Source organism: Panthera onca, chromosome B1 (genome assembly GCF_046562875.1).
Source record: "Panthera onca isolate mPanOnc1 chromosome B1, mPanOnc1 haplotype 2, whole genome shotgun sequence".
Lineage (NCBI taxonomy): Eukaryota > Metazoa > Chordata > Mammalia > Carnivora > Felidae > Panthera > Panthera onca.
In genome coordinates this window covers 108390829-108408714 of record NC_138342.1, presented here as the reverse complement: position 1 = coordinate 108408714, position 17886 = coordinate 108390829, and the positions used below count along the sequence as shown (strand labels likewise).

General features: G+C 36.3%; 1 protein-coding gene across 3 annotated transcripts in view; it reads left to right on the top strand.

Moving 5' to 3' along the window:
- The window catches only part of MFSD8 (major facilitator superfamily domain containing 8), a 143550-nt gene that overhangs the window by 82725 nt on the left and 42939 nt on the right, over positions 1-17886 (top strand). For all 3 annotated transcript variants that reach the window (XM_078445762.1, XM_078445761.2, XM_078445763.2), the window contains exons 4-7: positions 3929-4020; positions 9531-9574; positions 15392-15632; positions 16554-16667. In XM_078445762.1, coding sequence (XP_078301888.1) covers positions 3929-4020; positions 9531-9574; positions 15392-15632; positions 16554-16667 — 491 coding nt within the window. The remainder of the gene's footprint in view (positions 1-3928; positions 4021-9530; positions 9575-15391; positions 15633-16553; positions 16668-17886) is intronic.

The following is a 17886-nucleotide window of genomic DNA, read 5'->3' as shown; positions in this document are numbered from 1 at the left end:
TATCAGCTCCATTCTCTATTAGATGCCGCTGCTTAGTTTACTGGGGTGGATTGCTGTGGCACATGTAGGCGTGAATGTGCTTGTGTGGGAGGTGTGAAAATGTCATCACCCATCTACCCAGCCTCTAGTATCAGAACTCTGTGCTCTCCCCAACCAGCAATTGCACACCCCTCCTTTTTCTCCAGCTTCCATCCACTCCCCCGCTTTTACACTGTCCATGACCAAGCCACCAGGTTGCCTGGTGGCACCTCCCTCCTGAGTTTTATCTCAGATGTGGGTGTGTTTCCCAACCCCTCACTTCTGAGGGACTGTGGCGTTGACCAGCTCAGACCTTCTTGGGAAGGGTCTCACTGAGCAATGGCTGGGTGCCGGCCCTACCCCAGGAACCCCATGCTGCTGCTGATGCCCAGGGACCGCATCTGGGTGCCAGCCCACCCCAGAAAAAGTTCACGTGGTCATGTAGCAGCAGCATTTCAGGGATTATGGAAAATCACACACATCTGGCACCAGGCTTACCCCTTAACATCCTTGTTCCAGCACCAGCCAATGTGGTTGTTGTCCGGGGTCCACTGGACCTTTGCCTGTGGGGAGGCTGCACAGCTTCTACCAGATGTCCTCCCAGCAAGGGAACTGCCTCTCCCTGTGTGACCTGAGGACCCTGAGGACCTCACCCACTGCTCCTGGGGATTCACCCTTCCTACCAGTGCACCACCACGTATCAAGCTGCAGAGCTTCAGACTCTGGACTCCCCCCGTTTATAGTCTTAATAGAATTTAAATCTTCTCTCTTTGCTCCTTTCTCCCTTTTTGTTCAGCCCCTTGCATACTTTCTTTTCTCTCCAGCTGCTTTCGGGCAGGGGGGATGCTTTCTGTACTCTCCCCATCTCCGTCCTCTCTCCACAAGCAAAACCAGCTCTGTGCCCTCCACAACTTTCTCCTCCAATTCACCTCTCTGTGTTGAGTACCTGCTGAATTATCTGGTTCAGGTTGTGCAGATTGTTGTGTGAATCCTCAAATCAGTTTTCTAGGTGTGCAGAATGGTTTAGTGTTGATCTGGCTGTATTTCAGGACAAGGGATGCAAAAAAACTTCCATGCTGTTCCACCATCTTGGTCCCTCCCCTGGCCTGTTTTTGTGTGTGTGTGTGTGTGTTTTTTTTTAAATAGGTCCTCGTCAAACATTCCTGGCATGGACATCCCACGGGTTATGTTGAGAATATGTCAATATATTAATGTTAGAAGACATCAAATGCTAGGCCATCCCACTATTGGGGATGCCAAGCTTGACCACTTGGTTAAGGGAGTGACTGCTGGGGTGCCTGGGTGGTTCAGTCAGTTAAATGTCCAACTTCGGCTCAGGTCATGATCTCGTGGTTCATGAGTTCGAACCCCACATTGGGCTCTATGCTGACAGCTTGGAGCCTGCATCAAATTCTGTGCCTCCCTGTCTTCTCCTCCCCCACTTGCATCTGTGTGTGTGTGTGCGTGTGTGTGTGTCCCTCTCTCTAAAAATAAAAACAAAAAGAGGGTGAGTGGTATAAAACTTAATTTTCCATTTTGTAATTGGAAAGTAGATAGTGAGGTGATACTTTGAGGCCCTGTGACTATCCTGTCCTCACCAACCTTTCAACCAGTTGTTTTTGTATCCATGAATGACCCTTGCTTTCATCCATTATTACATGGAAACTAGTTATTAAATAGTGATTTTATAATTCTGTCATTCCTTCAATATTTAATAGCTCTCATTAAAAAAAGGAAGTTTTGACTGAGCTCCAAATCGAGTTGAAGTCTCTCAAATAAACAATTTTATTACATTTTTTTCACAATCAAATTATTTACTTCTCTGGTTTCCTAACTTAGATAAGATCTGAGCAAAACAGTTATTTGACATTTTCAGGCTTATTTTTTTTTTAACGTTTATTTATTTTTGAAGGAGAGAGAGACAGAGTGTGAGTGAGGGAGGGACAGAGAGAGAGGGAGACACAGAATCTGAAGCTGGCTGCAGGCTCCAAGTTGTCAGCACAGAGCCTGACATGGGGCTCAAACTCACAAACCGCAAGATCATGACCTGAGCCAAAGTCGGACGTTTAACCGACTGAGCCACCCAGGCGCCCCCAGGCTTATTTTAATGATAGTTCTTATTTATGATGGTCAGTTTAATTTTTGATCTCCAGGAAATAATAATGGGTTCATTAAAAGTGTAATACCCAGTGCTGGAAGTAATACCAGAATACAGTGCTGTGGGATTGAATGGTGCATACCTTTTCCTGCTATGTAATCATCTGCATTATGTATTCCAAATTCCAAAATACTGATTTCCAAATACAGATGGTCCCCAACTTATAATGGTTTAACTTAAGATTTTTCAACGATACATTGGTGCGAAAGTGATCACTTTTGGTAGAAACCATGTTTCACGTTTTGAATCTTGATCTTTTCTTGGGCTAGGAATGGTAGAATATTCTTGCAGTGCGAGACAGTGGCAGCGAGCCTTAGCTCCCAATCAGTCATGTGATCACCCGAGTAGCCAATCTATACACTTCCAACCATTGTACCCATACAAACATTGCATTTCTCATTTTTAGTACAGTATTTTATAAATTACATGAGATATTCAATACTTTGTAATGAAATACATTTTGTGTTAGGTGATTTTGCCCAACCATAGGCTAATGTTAGTGTTCTGAGCCTGTTTAAGGTAGAATGAGGTATTAAGCTCTGATATTTGGTAGGTTAGATGTATTAAATGCATTTTTAACTTAATCTTTTCCAACTTGCAATAGGTTTGTTGGAAGGTAACCCAACTGTAAGTCAAGGAAGATCTTTATAGGCCTTTGGGATTCTGCTATTTTTCAAGTATGCTACATTATGGTGAAAGGTCTATTTTTATGGAATGGCATATTCATATATATTGTATCAATAACTAACATACCTGGCACATAGTAGATCTAATTAATGTTATCTTTCTTCTTCATTCACTCTCTACCACTCCCAGTCACAACACATCTGAAAAAAAAAGTTTCTTTTTTGAAGACTAAGTTGACAACTCTAAGGTCTATTTTAGAAAATTTCTTTTAAACATAAGAAGGCATTTTGCCTGTTGTGTTTATCTTAATTATTTGAAAACATATTGTTCATATTAAGGTAAATTTGTTAACTCATTCTATATGTGTATGTAAAAATGTAATGATACATGTATCACCTAGACCCTTGAAGTAGTGTGTATGCTTAATATACTTGCCCTTACTCCAGGTCACAGGCTTATATGAGAGATCAACCCAGTCTAGAGGGACCTTGGACTCTTCTTTAGTCAACTAACAGAACTTGTCTGGTAACTCATGTTGGAGCAAAGGCAAGTGTTCTAGAGGTCCCAGGACTAGGAATGTCTTAGGTCACATTAAACTTTTCTGGTGTCATTTCTATATTAATTTTACTGAAAGTACCCTGCCAAAATAGCTTCCTACAGCAAAGTCAATTTACTGTCCTCAAGTAGAACATGTCATAATGATGACAGTAATCATTTTTTTAAAATATGTAATAGTTGTATATCCCATCAGTGTGAGATCTAATTGTAGCTAGTTTATTTGATTTATTTTGATAGACTTTATTTTGTCAGTTTGACAAATTCCAACACTCAATTTGTAGCAAGTCAATGATATCAAAATAATTGGTTGACAAAATGTTATGCCTTTTTAAGCTACCTCATGTCTCCCAAGTTTCTATGTGTAATAAAGCACAAGTATAATCCAAGGAAATTCACGGAAATATTGCTTATTCATAGATAATTAGTACAGCAAATATCAATATTAATAAATTATAGCTTTGTCATAGCATTTTTATTACTTTAGGAGAGAGAAAATAAAATTGTGCCACAGAAAGATTTGCACATAATGAGATAACATTAAACTACTTTTTTCTTCTTTACACCTAGAGAATGGGATATTATAGAAACTGAAGAGCATTATAAGAGCCGATGGATATCTATTAGGATTCTGTATCTTACTATGTTTTTCAGCAGTGTAGGTAAGTATTAGAAATTATATAGAATTTAAAAATTTCAGATAAAGTATCTTATTTTCATGTCACTTCATTTTTTTAATTATTTTGTATTTTAGTAAAAATCACATAAAATTTCCCATCTTACCCATTTCTAAGATCAGAAGTGTTACATATATCTACATGGTTAAATAACCAATCTTCAGAATGTTTTCATCTTGCAGAACTAAAACTCTTTACCCATTAAACAACTCCTCACTTCCCCCTCCTCCCAGGCCCTGGAAACCACCATACTTTCTGTTTCTTTGAATTTGATGATTCTAGATATTTCATATAAGTGAAATCATACAGTATTTTTCTTTTTGCAAATGGTTGATTTTATTTAGCATAATATTCTCAAGGTTCATCCATGTTATAGTATGAGTCAGAATTTCCTTTCTTTTGAAGACTAAATAATAGTCTATTGTATATATGGTGGGGAGGCAAATCTTTTCCTCTACTTTCTTAGGTTCTGTAGCTGGTACCTTCAAAATAAAGCAATGGAAGACAGATCAACAAGAAAAAAAGCTTATACATTTATTTGATGTTAGTTATTTTTACATTATACAGACCTATACACTATACATTATAGAAAAGTGAAAACTCCAAAGAAATGGTTAGAGCTGGGGGCTTATATACTATTTTAACAAAGGGCAGCGATTGTAAAGAAATGACTAAGGAAAGGAGTTCGGGCTTTCTCCAGGAACCCCCTACTGTCCTAATGTATGCCTTACTAGAGGAAAAACAACCTTAGCTTGACAATTCCTAGGCCTCTGTTGTATTATGAATCTTCTTTAACATATGAAAATCCCGTTAGGAACTTCCTCTTGGCTTTATCTTCCCCAACTCCATGATATATAAAAGGTCACCTTTATAACACAGCCATTTCTGCCCATGGGTCCTGTCCCTGTGCTTTAATAAAATTACCTTTTTTGCACCAAAGACATCTCGAGAATTGTTTCTTGGATGTCAGCTTCGAACCCCCACCATTCAAAAACCCCATCAAAGCCACTAACTGAGCTGGGCTCTGCACTATAAGTGCAGGGCCTGCTTGGGATTCTCTCTCCTCTCTGCCCCTCTCCTGCTTGTGTGCTCTCTCTCTTCCTGTCTCAAAATAAATAAATAAACATTAATAATAAAAAAAAAAAAGAAGTAGAATTGCTGAATCACATAACAATTCTATTTATAAGTTTTTGAGGAACTGCTATACTGTTTTCCATAGCTGCTATACTATTTGTACATTCCCACCAACAGGCAGGGTTCAAATTTTTCCACATCCTTACCAACTTTTATGTTTATTTAATATTAGTCATTCTAATGGGCATGAAGTAGTCTCTCATGGTTTTTTTGGCTTGTATTTCCCTAATGATTAGTAATGTTGGGAATATTTTCATATGCATATTGGCCATTTGTATATCTTTGGGGAAATATCTATTAAAGTCCTTTGCCCACTTTTTTTTTATTAATTTTTTTTAATGTTTATTTATTTTTGAAACAGAGAGAGAGAGCATGAACAGGGGAGGGTCAGAGAGAGAGGGAGACACAGAATCCAAAGCAGGCTCCAGGCTCTGAGCTGTCAGCACAGAGCCTGACGCGGGGCTTGAACTCACGGACCATGAGATCATGACCTGAGTCGAAGTCGGACGCTTAACTGACTGAGCCACCCAGGCGCGCCACCTTTGCCCACTTTTTAATTAGGTTTTTGTTGTTCAGTTGTAGAAGTTCTTTATGTACTCTGGATATTAACTCCTTATCAGATAAATGATTTGTGAATATTTTCTACCATTCTCGGACTCTTCTTTCTACTCTACTGATTGTGTCTTTTGATTCACAATAGTTTTTAATTTTGATGTAGTCCAATGTATCTGTTTTTTTTTTTTTCTTTTGCTGCCTGTGAACTCCTTTAATTTTTTTTAAGTTTATGTATTTATTTTGAGAGAGAGTGAGTAGGGGAGGGGCAGAGAGAGAGAGGGAGAGAGGGAATCCCAAGCAGGCTCCACACTGTCAGCACAGAGCCTGAAGCAGGGCTCGATCCCATGAGCCTCGACATCATGACCTGGGCCAAAATCAAGAGTCAGATGCTTAACTGACTAACCCACCACATTGACACAAATAGTAAAGCAAGAATCTTAATCTGTATACCTTGATGTATTTTAATCTATTAACATTATTTCTGAAAATATAGTTACTAAAAAGTAAAACTTCATGAGGAAATTTTAATGTTAAGAACTGTACTTATGTTAAAATGATAAAGAATGAATATATATAGGAGTTATCAATACTGTGACAATTTTTAAAAAAGTGTTTTAAAGAATCCATTCTTTTTCCAAGCTTAGATCCTTTAAGTCTATAGGCACAGATTTTACAGGTGGTATCTTTTCCCTGACACAGATTTACTGAAGGCCATTTTACTAAATTTTTAGAACTACTTTTCTTTATCTTTTCTATTTACCCCAGTCACTCTCTCACACTGAGTAAAAATATATTTTAAATAAAGCTAAAATGAAAGAAAAGTACAAAATAAAGGATATTTTCAACAATTCTTTGTAATGCAATTTCATTTTGGATTGTGTATCTATTAGGGTGCCTTCCACAAATATCAGGGGAAAAAATGTTGATTCAAATTGGCTTAAACGGTAATTTATTTTTTCTTGTAAGATACCCATAGTAGGACAATTCCAAGTGAAGTTCACTGAGGTTTTGGTTCTGTTTCCCACTATATATTTTGGTTTTCTCCTCTTCTATGCACTGACTTCACTATAGCAAGGTTGCAGCAGCAGCCCAAGGTGTCACATCCATTCATGATAATTTTTATTGATCAAAAGGGACTTTTTTTTTTAAACTTGCACAGAGATAAGGAGTCCTTTCTTAGAGGTCCTGAAGTAGGCTTCCCTTTCCTTTTCACTGGTCAGAACTGGACCCTGTCAATTTCTAAGCCCATCATCAACTAGGATAGTGGGATTATCCTGATTGAATTCTTTAGACTAACTGGATTTACCCTCTGGAATTTGGGTTGGAGACAGTTTCTCTTAAAGTCTGTGGCTTTGTGGAGGAATGATGGATACCTGAATAAAAATGGGATTCTATCAGGAAGGAGGATTCTACCTACACAATGAGTGTTGTGTCGATAGCAACCTCTGCAATAGCTTTTAATTTTTTTCATTTAACTTCCATGGGCAGCTGGGTGGCTCAGTCAGTTGGGCATCCAACTCTGGCTCAGGTCACAATCTCAAAGTTAGTAGGTTCGAGCCCTTTTTCTGTCTCTGTGCTGACAGCTTGGAGCCCAGAGCCTGCTTCATATTCTGTGTCTTCCCCTCTCTCTGCCCCTCCCCCGCTTGCATGCACGCACTCTCTCTCTAAGAAATAAATATTAAAAAGTTAAAATAAAATAAAATAAAATAAAATAAAATAAAATAAAATACTTCTAATTTATGGGGCACCTGGGTGGCTCAGTCGGTTAAGTGTCTGACTTTGGCTCAGGTCATGATCCCACAGTTTCTGAGTTTGAGCCTCTCATTAGGCTCTCTGCTGTCAGCACAGAGCCCACTTCAGATTCTCTGTCCCCCTCTCTCTCTACCATCCCCCACTTTTGCACACACTCTCTCAAAAATAAACATTTAAAAAATAAAGTACTTCTAATTTATTTAATAACAACAGAATATTATTCAGCCGTAAAAAAGAATGAAATCTTGCCATTTGCAGCAACATGGATGGAGCCAGAGTGTATAATGTTAGGCCAAATAAGTTAGTCAGGGGAAGACAGATACTATATGATTTTGCTATATGATACTTGCTCAATTCAAGTATGTAGAATTTAAGAAACAAAATAAATGAGCAAAGGAAAAAAAAAAGAGATAGACAAACCAAGAAATAGACTGTTTAATGTTTATTTATTTTTGAGAGAGAGAGGGAGACACAGAATCCCAAGCAGCCTCCAGGCTCTGTCTGAGCTGTTAGCACAGACCAATGCAGGACTCAAACCCACAAACTGGGAGGTCATGACCTGAGCAAAAGTCTGTTGCTTAACCGCTTAACCACCTCAGCCACTCAGGCACCCTGACTCTTAACTATAGAGAACAAACTGATGGTTATCAGAGGGGAGGGGGAGGTAGGAGAATGGGTGAAATAGGTGATTGGGGATTAAGGAGTGCACTTGTCATGATGAGCACTGGGTAATATATAGAAGTGTTGAATCACTGTATTGTATACCTGAAACTAATGTAGCACTGTAATGTTAACTATACAGGAATTGAAATAAAATAAAATATAATAAATAAAATGAAATACTTTTAATTTTTAGTACTCCATTATCTAAAATTAAATAATTTCCATTTTAATGGCAAAAAAGAATTATTTTAACTTTAGATTTTAATTAACATGTTAAACATTTTACCTGTTTTTAAGTTTCTTGATTGTGAAATTGAGCCTTGATTTCAAATATTAGTTTACTCTTTCAGTCTGCTTTTCATCAAAGTCAATGTCAATTCAAAATACACTAAAATTAAACTAATAATTAAACTATTTTTAATATAAGCTTTCTAAAAAGAATGAAGTACTGATACTGGTACAACATGGATGAAACTTGAAAGCATTATGCTAAGAAAGATGCCAGACACAAAAGACCACATGTTGCCTGATTCTATTCATATGAAAATCTATAGAGACAGGTAGATTAGTAGTTGCTTCAGGCTGGTGAGCATTAGGATGGAAAGCAGCAGAATAGTAGCTAAAACGTCCAGAGTTTCTTTGTGATGTGACTAAAATGTTCTAAAATGGACTGTGGTGATGTTGCACATATCTTTGATTATACTAAAACCCACTAACCTGAGTGCTTGAAATGGGTAGATTGTATAGTATGTGAAGTATATCTTAATAAAAGTGTTTTTTTTAAATGGCCTTTATAGAATTTTGATTGAATATGCCTAACATTTAAAATTGACAGATAGGTTTGGAGTTTATCATTACAGCTCTTAAGCAATAAAGGGTAGCAGAGATAATGAGTTTTCTTTTAAGGTATAGCCATCTTGAAGCCTCATGGTTCTTTATAGCCATTTCCTCCTGTATATGATCATTTTCCTTTTCCTAGACTTCCCTACTGTCGATTATCTCTGCCAAACAACACACATTAGAAGTCTACCACTTCCTCTTTAACAGGGTAGCTTTTCATCCACTCAGTTCTGCTTGTAAGAACTTAACAAAGCTTTCAGTAATTTATTTCTGTTTACAGTAAAGACATGTGAATAAGGAGAAACAGGTCCTCTGCTTTTATTACCCCAATTATGACCAGGGACTATAATTACATATGATTTTCAAGTCTTTAATATTTATTTCCCTTCTAATAAATACAATTCCATTGCTTAATAAGTTAAACATTTTGGGGAATAAATTTGTAAATTGAGAATGATATTTTAAAGCCCATGTTATAGTTTAAAAAATTGTATCTATAAATAGTAATGACATCATTTTAAGTATAAATAACAGGGTTTGCTTCTTTACAGGATTTTCTATTGTGATAATGTCAATATGGCCATATCTCCAAAAGGTTTGTACACTTCAATCTATTATTCTCTTAAGTAGCTATAGTAGTAGTAACTCTTACATAGTTAAGAGTTTTCTTGACAGTCTCTTTGGTAGTCTATAGATTTAATCTTTACTAGCATGACTTGAGATAATAATTCTTCCAGAGAGGCTTATAAGTAAGGTGATCCAGTACTTCATTGTGCAAACCAGAACACTCTTGAAGTGAAGGGAGCACTATACCAGGAAAACAGAATTATACCTGGATAGTCCTAGACAAATGTAGATGTATGCTCACCTACTTATTAGCCGCTTTCATATCCCACCAATGCCCCCTCCCTGATAAAAAGGAAACTAAATTACTTATAGTCTGAATTCCTGAATGGTACAAATGACATTTCTATGGAATACTTTTGTGCTTTCCCATAGGGTTGTCTGGTTGACATTGTGAAAAGAATAGATAATACATGTATTTCGATGCTGTGGTTACTAGATGGGGAGGAGGGCCTAACAAGAAGATGCAAGTTTAGTAGGTACCCTGGCATCAGTTAATCATCAAGTCCTGCCAACTCTTTAAAAAAAAATTATTTGACATATAACATAATATAAATATATGTCAATTCTATTTTAAATCTCCAGGAATGAATTTACTAAAAATCAGTATATAAGTTGCAGACGTTATCTATAACAATATTTCAGTTAAGGTTCTTAATGGAGTTCTCTGTACTCTCCAACCTCCTATTCACTCCTGAACCTGCTACAGTCTGATTCACTCCTCTGCTACCATGAAACTGCTCTTATTAAGGTCTCCAATGATTTGATTGCTGACCAAATAGATACTTTTCGGTCCTTTGCGTGACATTTGGGTAGTATTTGACATTGTCGACCTCTCCCTGCTTCTGAAAACCCTCTCTTAGCTTCCGTACATTACTCTGTCCTGGCTTGGCTCTTTAAATATTTGTTATTAAATTCTTTTCTGAGTTTTCTTTACCAACTTGTTCCTTATATGTTGGTTTTCCCCAGAGATTGGGCTGTGTGTCTGTGTGTCTGTGTGTATGTGTGTGTTGTAGACTAAATCCTAAGCTTTGGCCCATATTAGATCTATAGCCAACAATTTATTAGACATATCTACTTGAATTAATCTAGGTTCCTGGGGCCTTTATAAATTTTTCTGCATTTTTTTCTGAGATGCTGTCCCTCCCTTCATCTTTCCTTTCCTCTGTCCTTCCCTTCCACCCTTCTTCCCTATTATCTTTATCCCTATTATCTATTATCCCTATTATTAAAAACAATGTGCCTGTGATACAAGAAGCTTATTGACATTTTATACTTAATTTTAGATTTTTTAGTTTTTATGAATTTTTAACTTTTTGAAAATGCTAACTTTTAAAATATATGATATTATAAAAGGAATAAGGACAAAAATACAAATTTCATTTTTTTTACTGAGTTGGTGCCATATTCACATTGCTATTTTGAAAATGAATAAAAATTTATATGACATGAAATTATTAGCCATGATGTTAAAAATTCTTTCCTTACTGGCAGAATGATTAGAATTATAGCGGAAAATTTAACAATTCTAGAGCAATATTTTCTTTGCCAAAAATATATTTCCATGTATCAAAACTCTTTATTTCTATGACCCCTGTATCTAGTCTGTTTAACCTCAAAATTACCAAAAGAAAGGTATTTACAATAATTAGGTCTACTCAGCACAGTATGTTGAATTTTGAAAAGGTACACTCCTTTCTCCAGATATTTGAAAGCTCTTCAAAGGTAAATTTAGTGAGTACATGAACTTGTAACTAGTTCTTTGGCAATACAAATAAAACAATTTCAATAAAAAACCTTTCTCAGGTTATTTCATAATAATAGTGAAAGCTCACTATGTGCCAGGTACGGTACTAAACTTTTCACCTCTTGATATTCATAGCAACCCTATGAAATGATTATTATCTATCCTGTTTGACAGGTGAAGAAACTCACAGTCAGAAAGTTCGGTAGCTTGCTCAAGTCACTCAGCTGGAAGATGGCAGAGCCAAACCTATCTGAAACCAAAATCTGGCTCAACCACAGTGCTGTGTTACTTACTACCTTAAACTGTTTAATTCTTAATTTAAGGCTTCCATCTTTTTCAATAGCATGTTGAAAAATATTACTTACCTGAAAAGCCATCTGTGAGAAAGATAAAAAGCTAGAACACCCCCCCCCCAAGAAAAAACTCAGAAAACAAAACAAAACAATAAATTATTTGTCTGAAAGGAATTTGGCACCAGTGTAAATCTCTGAAATGTGCTTCTTTTTGACCCTGGCTGATGGACAACCATCAGCCAAGTGATTCCTGAAGTTCTGTTGCCCAGAGGTGGGATAAATATCCAGGAAGATTCATATTCTTAAGATTAGATTTTGAATTGGAAGGATAGGTTATTTTATAGGGCTAGGGAGATAGTGGGAATACTAATGCATGAATTATAATAAAATATAATAATAGAACTGACATATTAGTAAAAACAAAATTCTAAGAAATACTAGTTTTTATATCCTATAGGTAATATTCATTTAGTGTATATATATATGCTGACATTGCCCTAAGCACTATACATTGCTCTAATAATTCTTTTAACAACTCTGTGAAGTTATCCTTATTTGACAGATAAAAAATGGAAGCGTGTGATTTTTTACCACCAGCTACTCAAATACCTGATAAGTAAAATCTGGAAACTTCACTATGATGAAACCTGATTTGGAAAAATTGTGTTAACTCATCTTTTGTATCCTTATTGCCTAGCACATTTTTTGTCACAGTAAAGGACTCGGTGACTGTTACTTGAATTAATAAGCAATCATCTATAAATAAAAGTTAAAAATGCTTGGAACGCCCATATTCTTATCTTAGTTCCCATATCAAAGCATGAAGATTTCCAGAACTTTCACTCTGTCAATATCATTAACATGTTTATAAAGTAATGTTTGAAATTCAATACCATGTACTTTGGAGTGTATGGTTTGTTTTCTTTTTTCTTTTCTTTTTTTTTTTTTTTCCTGAAATGACAGGGATGGGGGAGGGCTTTTGTGTTTCGTTTTTGTTTTTGTTTTGAGAAAATACAGTTCCAACTTTTACTGATGTGTGCCAAACCAAATAAGTTAATTATAGATGGTTACTATACAGTATACGTGAGTAAAGGTCTAAAAGTATGGGTGTGTGTGTGTGTGTGTGTGTGTGTGTGTGTGTGTGTGTGTGTGAGAGAGAGAGAGAATGAGAGACAGAAAGAAGAGAGAGAGAAAGAAGAGAGAGAGAGAGAGAGAGAGAGAGAGAGAGGTGCAGGCAGACAGACATGGGCTATTAGGGGGATGTTGCTAACCCAAACTAAAATTCTGGAAGACTTTAAAAATCAGTTACACCAGAGCTGAGTTTTGAAGGTCTGTAGGAGTTGGTTTCCTGAAAAAAAGGTAGGGGCCAGGGAGTAGGAGGTTGGGAAGGCATTGCTGGTAGAAGGGGACAGTAGAGAAATCAGTGCAAAGGCCTGGAGGCAAAGAATTTGACTCATTTTGGAAACTTAAGACAGTTCTGTGTGACTGGAAGTTAGAATTGGGGGAAGGGTACATGCAGAGAGATGAGGCTAGAGAAGAGACTGTGGCCAACTTGTGAGCTAGTTTTTCATAATAAACAGTTTAGATTTTATCCCAAAAATGGTATGATGGAGATCACCAGAGGTGGCCAGAGGACCAGAAGTGAGATGCTGTTACTACTGTTAAAAAGAGAAACACACATGAGTGCAGATAACAGTTTAATTACTGAAGTGACACCTGTTGTAGTGTAGAACCTGTATCTCCCAAACCCGTTTTACTTTCCTATTACAATTCTAGCAGAATTTTCTAACAGATTCCAATTTCCAGTCACCATAAAGAATAGTATCCAATTAAAATAAAAGTTTCCATTGGTCTCTGGCAAATATCATTAATATTGTTAGAGCTATCCCCGAGGGTCAGCTTCTGTCCCTGAAACACATACTTGACTATGATCAATTGATATCCTGAGAAGACACTTTCATTCTTTTGCTTTCAAACTACTACACATTTAACATTAAAATTGAGTTTTCACTGCTTTTTTGAAAATTAATTAAAAAATTTTTATGACATGAAGTTATTTTATATTTGTAATAGAGTGATCAAAGGAGCCAAAGGTAATATGGGTAGAAAATGAAAACCAGTGTGCCTAAATTAAGAGATTTAAAAAAAATTTTTTTTAATGTTTTATTTATTCTTGAGAGAAAGAGAGACAGAGCATGAGTGAGGGAGGGGCACAGCGAGAGAGGGACACAGAATCCAAAGCAGACTCCAGGCTCTGAGCTGTCAGCACAGAGCCCAATGTGGGGCTTGAACTCACAAACTGGGAGATCATGACCTGAGCCAAAGTCAGACACTCAACTGACTGAGCCACCCAGGTGCCCCAAATAAGAGATATTTTTAAGGCTAGAACTTTAATATTGTGTATCATTATATGTATTCACTCTTATTTCTCATCCCCCACAAGAAAATGTACCTAAACATTTTCATTTTAAACTATTTAAAAATATCTTTAGAAAAGGCCATGGTTGTCTTTAAGTTGTTCTAACACTTTATATATGTTTAATCTTATTTCCTAAAAATTTATTTACATTTTTTTAAATATTTATTTTTGAGAGAGCGAGCACAAGGGGTGGGGGGGGCGCAAAGAGAGAGGGAGACACAGAATCCGAAGTAGGCTCCAGGCTCTGGGCTGTCAGCACAGAGCCTGACGTGGGGGTCGAGCTCAGAGATTGTGAGATCATGACCTGAGCTGAAGTCGGAAGTTTAACTGACTGAGCCACCGAGGCACCCCTTATTTCTAAAAATGTAATGGTTCTTATGTTTCCAAATTACTATATAGCCTACCATATATATATATATATATTTTTAAATCTGTTAATTTATTCCATAGTCCCTTTTGTAAGCTAAAATTTTCTGTTTTTTGAAAGAATTTCATTTTCTGAATTTAATCATTTGGTTCTCTCCTCAGCATCTATCATGACACATAAACCCTCGTTCAGTGGTAGAACCCTGAATCCTCCATGTTGAAAGGAAGAATTAATAATAGGTTTAATGGGAGAATTATCTTTTAGCTTTTGTGTTTCTATTCTCTTAAGCATTTGACTATTGTGCTCAGTTAAAAAAAAATAAAATGAGGCGCCTGGGTGGCTCAGTCGGTTAAGCCTCCAACTTCAGCCCAGGTCATGATCTCCTGGTTTGTGAGTTCGAGCCCACTTTGGGCTTTGTGATGACACTCAGAGACTGCAGCCTGCTTCAGGTTCTGTGTCTCCTCCTCTGTCTGCCCCTCCCCTGCTCACGCTCTGTGTCTGTCTCTCAATAATAATAAATAAATGTTAAAAAAAAAAAGATTTATAGTGCTAATGGCTATTTAGCTTATGGAGTAACATAAGTCTAAATAATTGTATTTACTTTATAAGAATTAAAGAATGGCATTTTACTTTTGTGATGTTATTGTTTATACATATAATGTGATTATTTGTAACAAGATTTTTATGAACCAAATCATAAACCATATTCCCATAATCATTCTAAAAGTTGAAGCTTCCCAAGTATTGTTTCTAGTGTATAGTGAATTGGTAGCATATTTAATTATACTGTAAGAAGTTTGAATACCTTACTATAAGTAATAGTGTTATAAAACTGATATGTTAGAATTATTGTTTTTATTTATTTAAATAGGAAATGTTATGTGGTCAGAAAAATGTGTTTAAGTCTTAAACTTTACTTTTCTTGGATAACAATTCTTAAAGCATTGTACTTTTTTCTGCAGATTGATCAGACAGCTGATGCAAGTTTTTTGGGCTGGGTTATTGCTTCATTTAGTCTTGGCCAAATGGTAGCTTCACCTGTATTTGGTTTGTGGTCTAATTATAGACCAAGAAAAGAACCTCTTATTGTCTCCATCTTCATTTCGGTCGTGGCTAACTGCCTCTATGCATATGTCCACGTTCCAGCTTCTCATAATAAATACTACATGTTGGTTGCTCGTGGATTGGTGGGATTTGGAGCAGGTAATATGTATGTATGTATGTATGTGTTTGGCTGTTCAGATTCACATTCACCCTGAATTCACCCTCTCTCATCTGGTATCACCTCGTCTCAATCTCATATCTCACAACTCAACATATAGATTTCTCATTGCAAATAGACAAATATCTTTCCTATGATTTTTGCCTTTGTTCGTGATATTCCTGTTACCTATAGTTTCTCTATTCTGTTCCCATCATTCTTCATTCTTCAAGATTCTGTTCAAGTTCCACATCTTCCATAAAACTTTCTTAGGTTACCCTACCCCTTAACAGATCTTTCCCATCTCCAGTATGTCTGTGGAACTTGCTTATATACTGTTTTGCTCTGTTTTCATCTTTTATCACCAACCAGATAGTAAACTTTTTATAATTAGAGACAATTTATGACTTTCTAAAATATTCTGTGGCCTTTCTTGCAGAGTCTCTTGAAAATAATAAGAGCTCAATAAATTTTTTTGAGTCAAATTGTTAGTGGATCTTTTTGTTTCTTATATTACATTTTTACATTTACATTTTACATTTACATTTACATATTACATTACATTAAATTACATTTAAGCATGCAGAATTTGTGATGTCTTTGTTTTAAAAATAGTTGTAACGATCAGTAGTTTGCCATTTAGTCAGTGTTTTCTTCATATTTAATAAGAAAAAAAGTTTAACATTTCTGTAATGTCACTTTTTCATTTATTCACATCTTTAATTGTGTTTTCATGTTGCTAAAAGCAAGATTTTCCACTAATTGATACATTTGCTCAATGTATATGCTTTGTATAATCATAGGGAAGAAGCAGTGACTATAATATAGATTAATATTTTTGTTTTATATAAAGCCAAATTAAGTGGGATTTTATAAACCGAAGAATATTTTCTTTGACTTTGGATTATTGTGTCTTTTCTTAGGAAATGTAGCAGTTGTTAGATCATACATTGCTGGTGCTACTTCCCTTCAGGAAAGAATAAGTTCCATGGCAAACACAAGTGCATGTCAAGCATTAGGCTTTATTCTAGGTCCAGGTAGGTATTTTTCACTTGTCATTGCTTGAATATGAATTGGGAGAACTTTTAAAGTTCAAATGTTAAGTGGAATCCAAGTATAAAACCTCATAGCTAAAAGGAAAAGTAGGGAAGCTAATATTTTTGATCCAGCAGGAGTCTAGTCTCTTTATATGTGTTAACAAATGTTCTCTAAAGTAAATAATATTAGTCCCATTTTACATATTAGGACATCAAGGCATAGAGAGTCTAAGTAAGTTATTCAGGGTCAGCCAGATAGCAAATGGGAAATATGAGATTTGAACCTAACTCTATCTGTACGTTCTGTGAAATAATCATTAAGCTTGACATCTCCATTATAGTTAGCTTTTTTTCTTGTCTATTACAAACAAAATTCTTTAATTTTTTCTTTTTTCTTTTTGGAGAGCAAGTACACCTGTACATGTGCGCAAGTGGGGGAGGGGAAGAGAGAGATGGAAAGAGAATCCCAAGCAGTCTCTGCGCTCAGTGCAGAGACCAATGTGGGGCTCGATCCCATAGCTGTGAGATCATGAGCTGAGCTGAAATCAACAGTTGGATGCAAGGGGGGGCCTGGGTTGCTCAGTCCGTTAAGCATACGACTCTTGATTTTGACTGGGGTCATGATCTCACGGTTGGTAACTTAGAGCCCCAAAGCAGGCTCTGTGCTGACAGTGCAGAGTCTGCTTGGGATGCTCTCTCTCTTGCTCTCTCTGCCTCTCTCCTGCTTGTGCTTTCTCTCTCTCACACACAAAATAAGTAAATAAACTTAAAAAAAAAAAATTGAAAAGTTGGACACTTAACCAACTGAGCCACCCAGATAGCCCAGAAACAAAATTCTTCTGACCGAAAGATTTGAGGAAAGTTATAGGAGATTCTTTGCTCTTGTGCTTTTTGCCCATACCTTTCAGACTTTTCTGAGTTTGAAGAAAATGAGAGAATTTTTGAAAGACTACTGAAAGACTGTTCTTCAAAGCCTCCATCCTTTAGCTGAGTGTAAAACAATATTAATAAGATTTAATACTTTCCCTAGACAAGTAAGTTTTTGCTATTAGATAAATTAGTAATTTTTATGCTTAGAAAAACATTGAAGGGACACCTGTGTGGCTCAGTTGGTTAAGCATCCGACTCTTGGTTTCAGCTCATGTCATGATCTCACAGTTTGTGAGTTGCAGAGCCTGCTTGGGATTTTCTCTCTATCTCTCTTTCTCTGCCTCTCTCC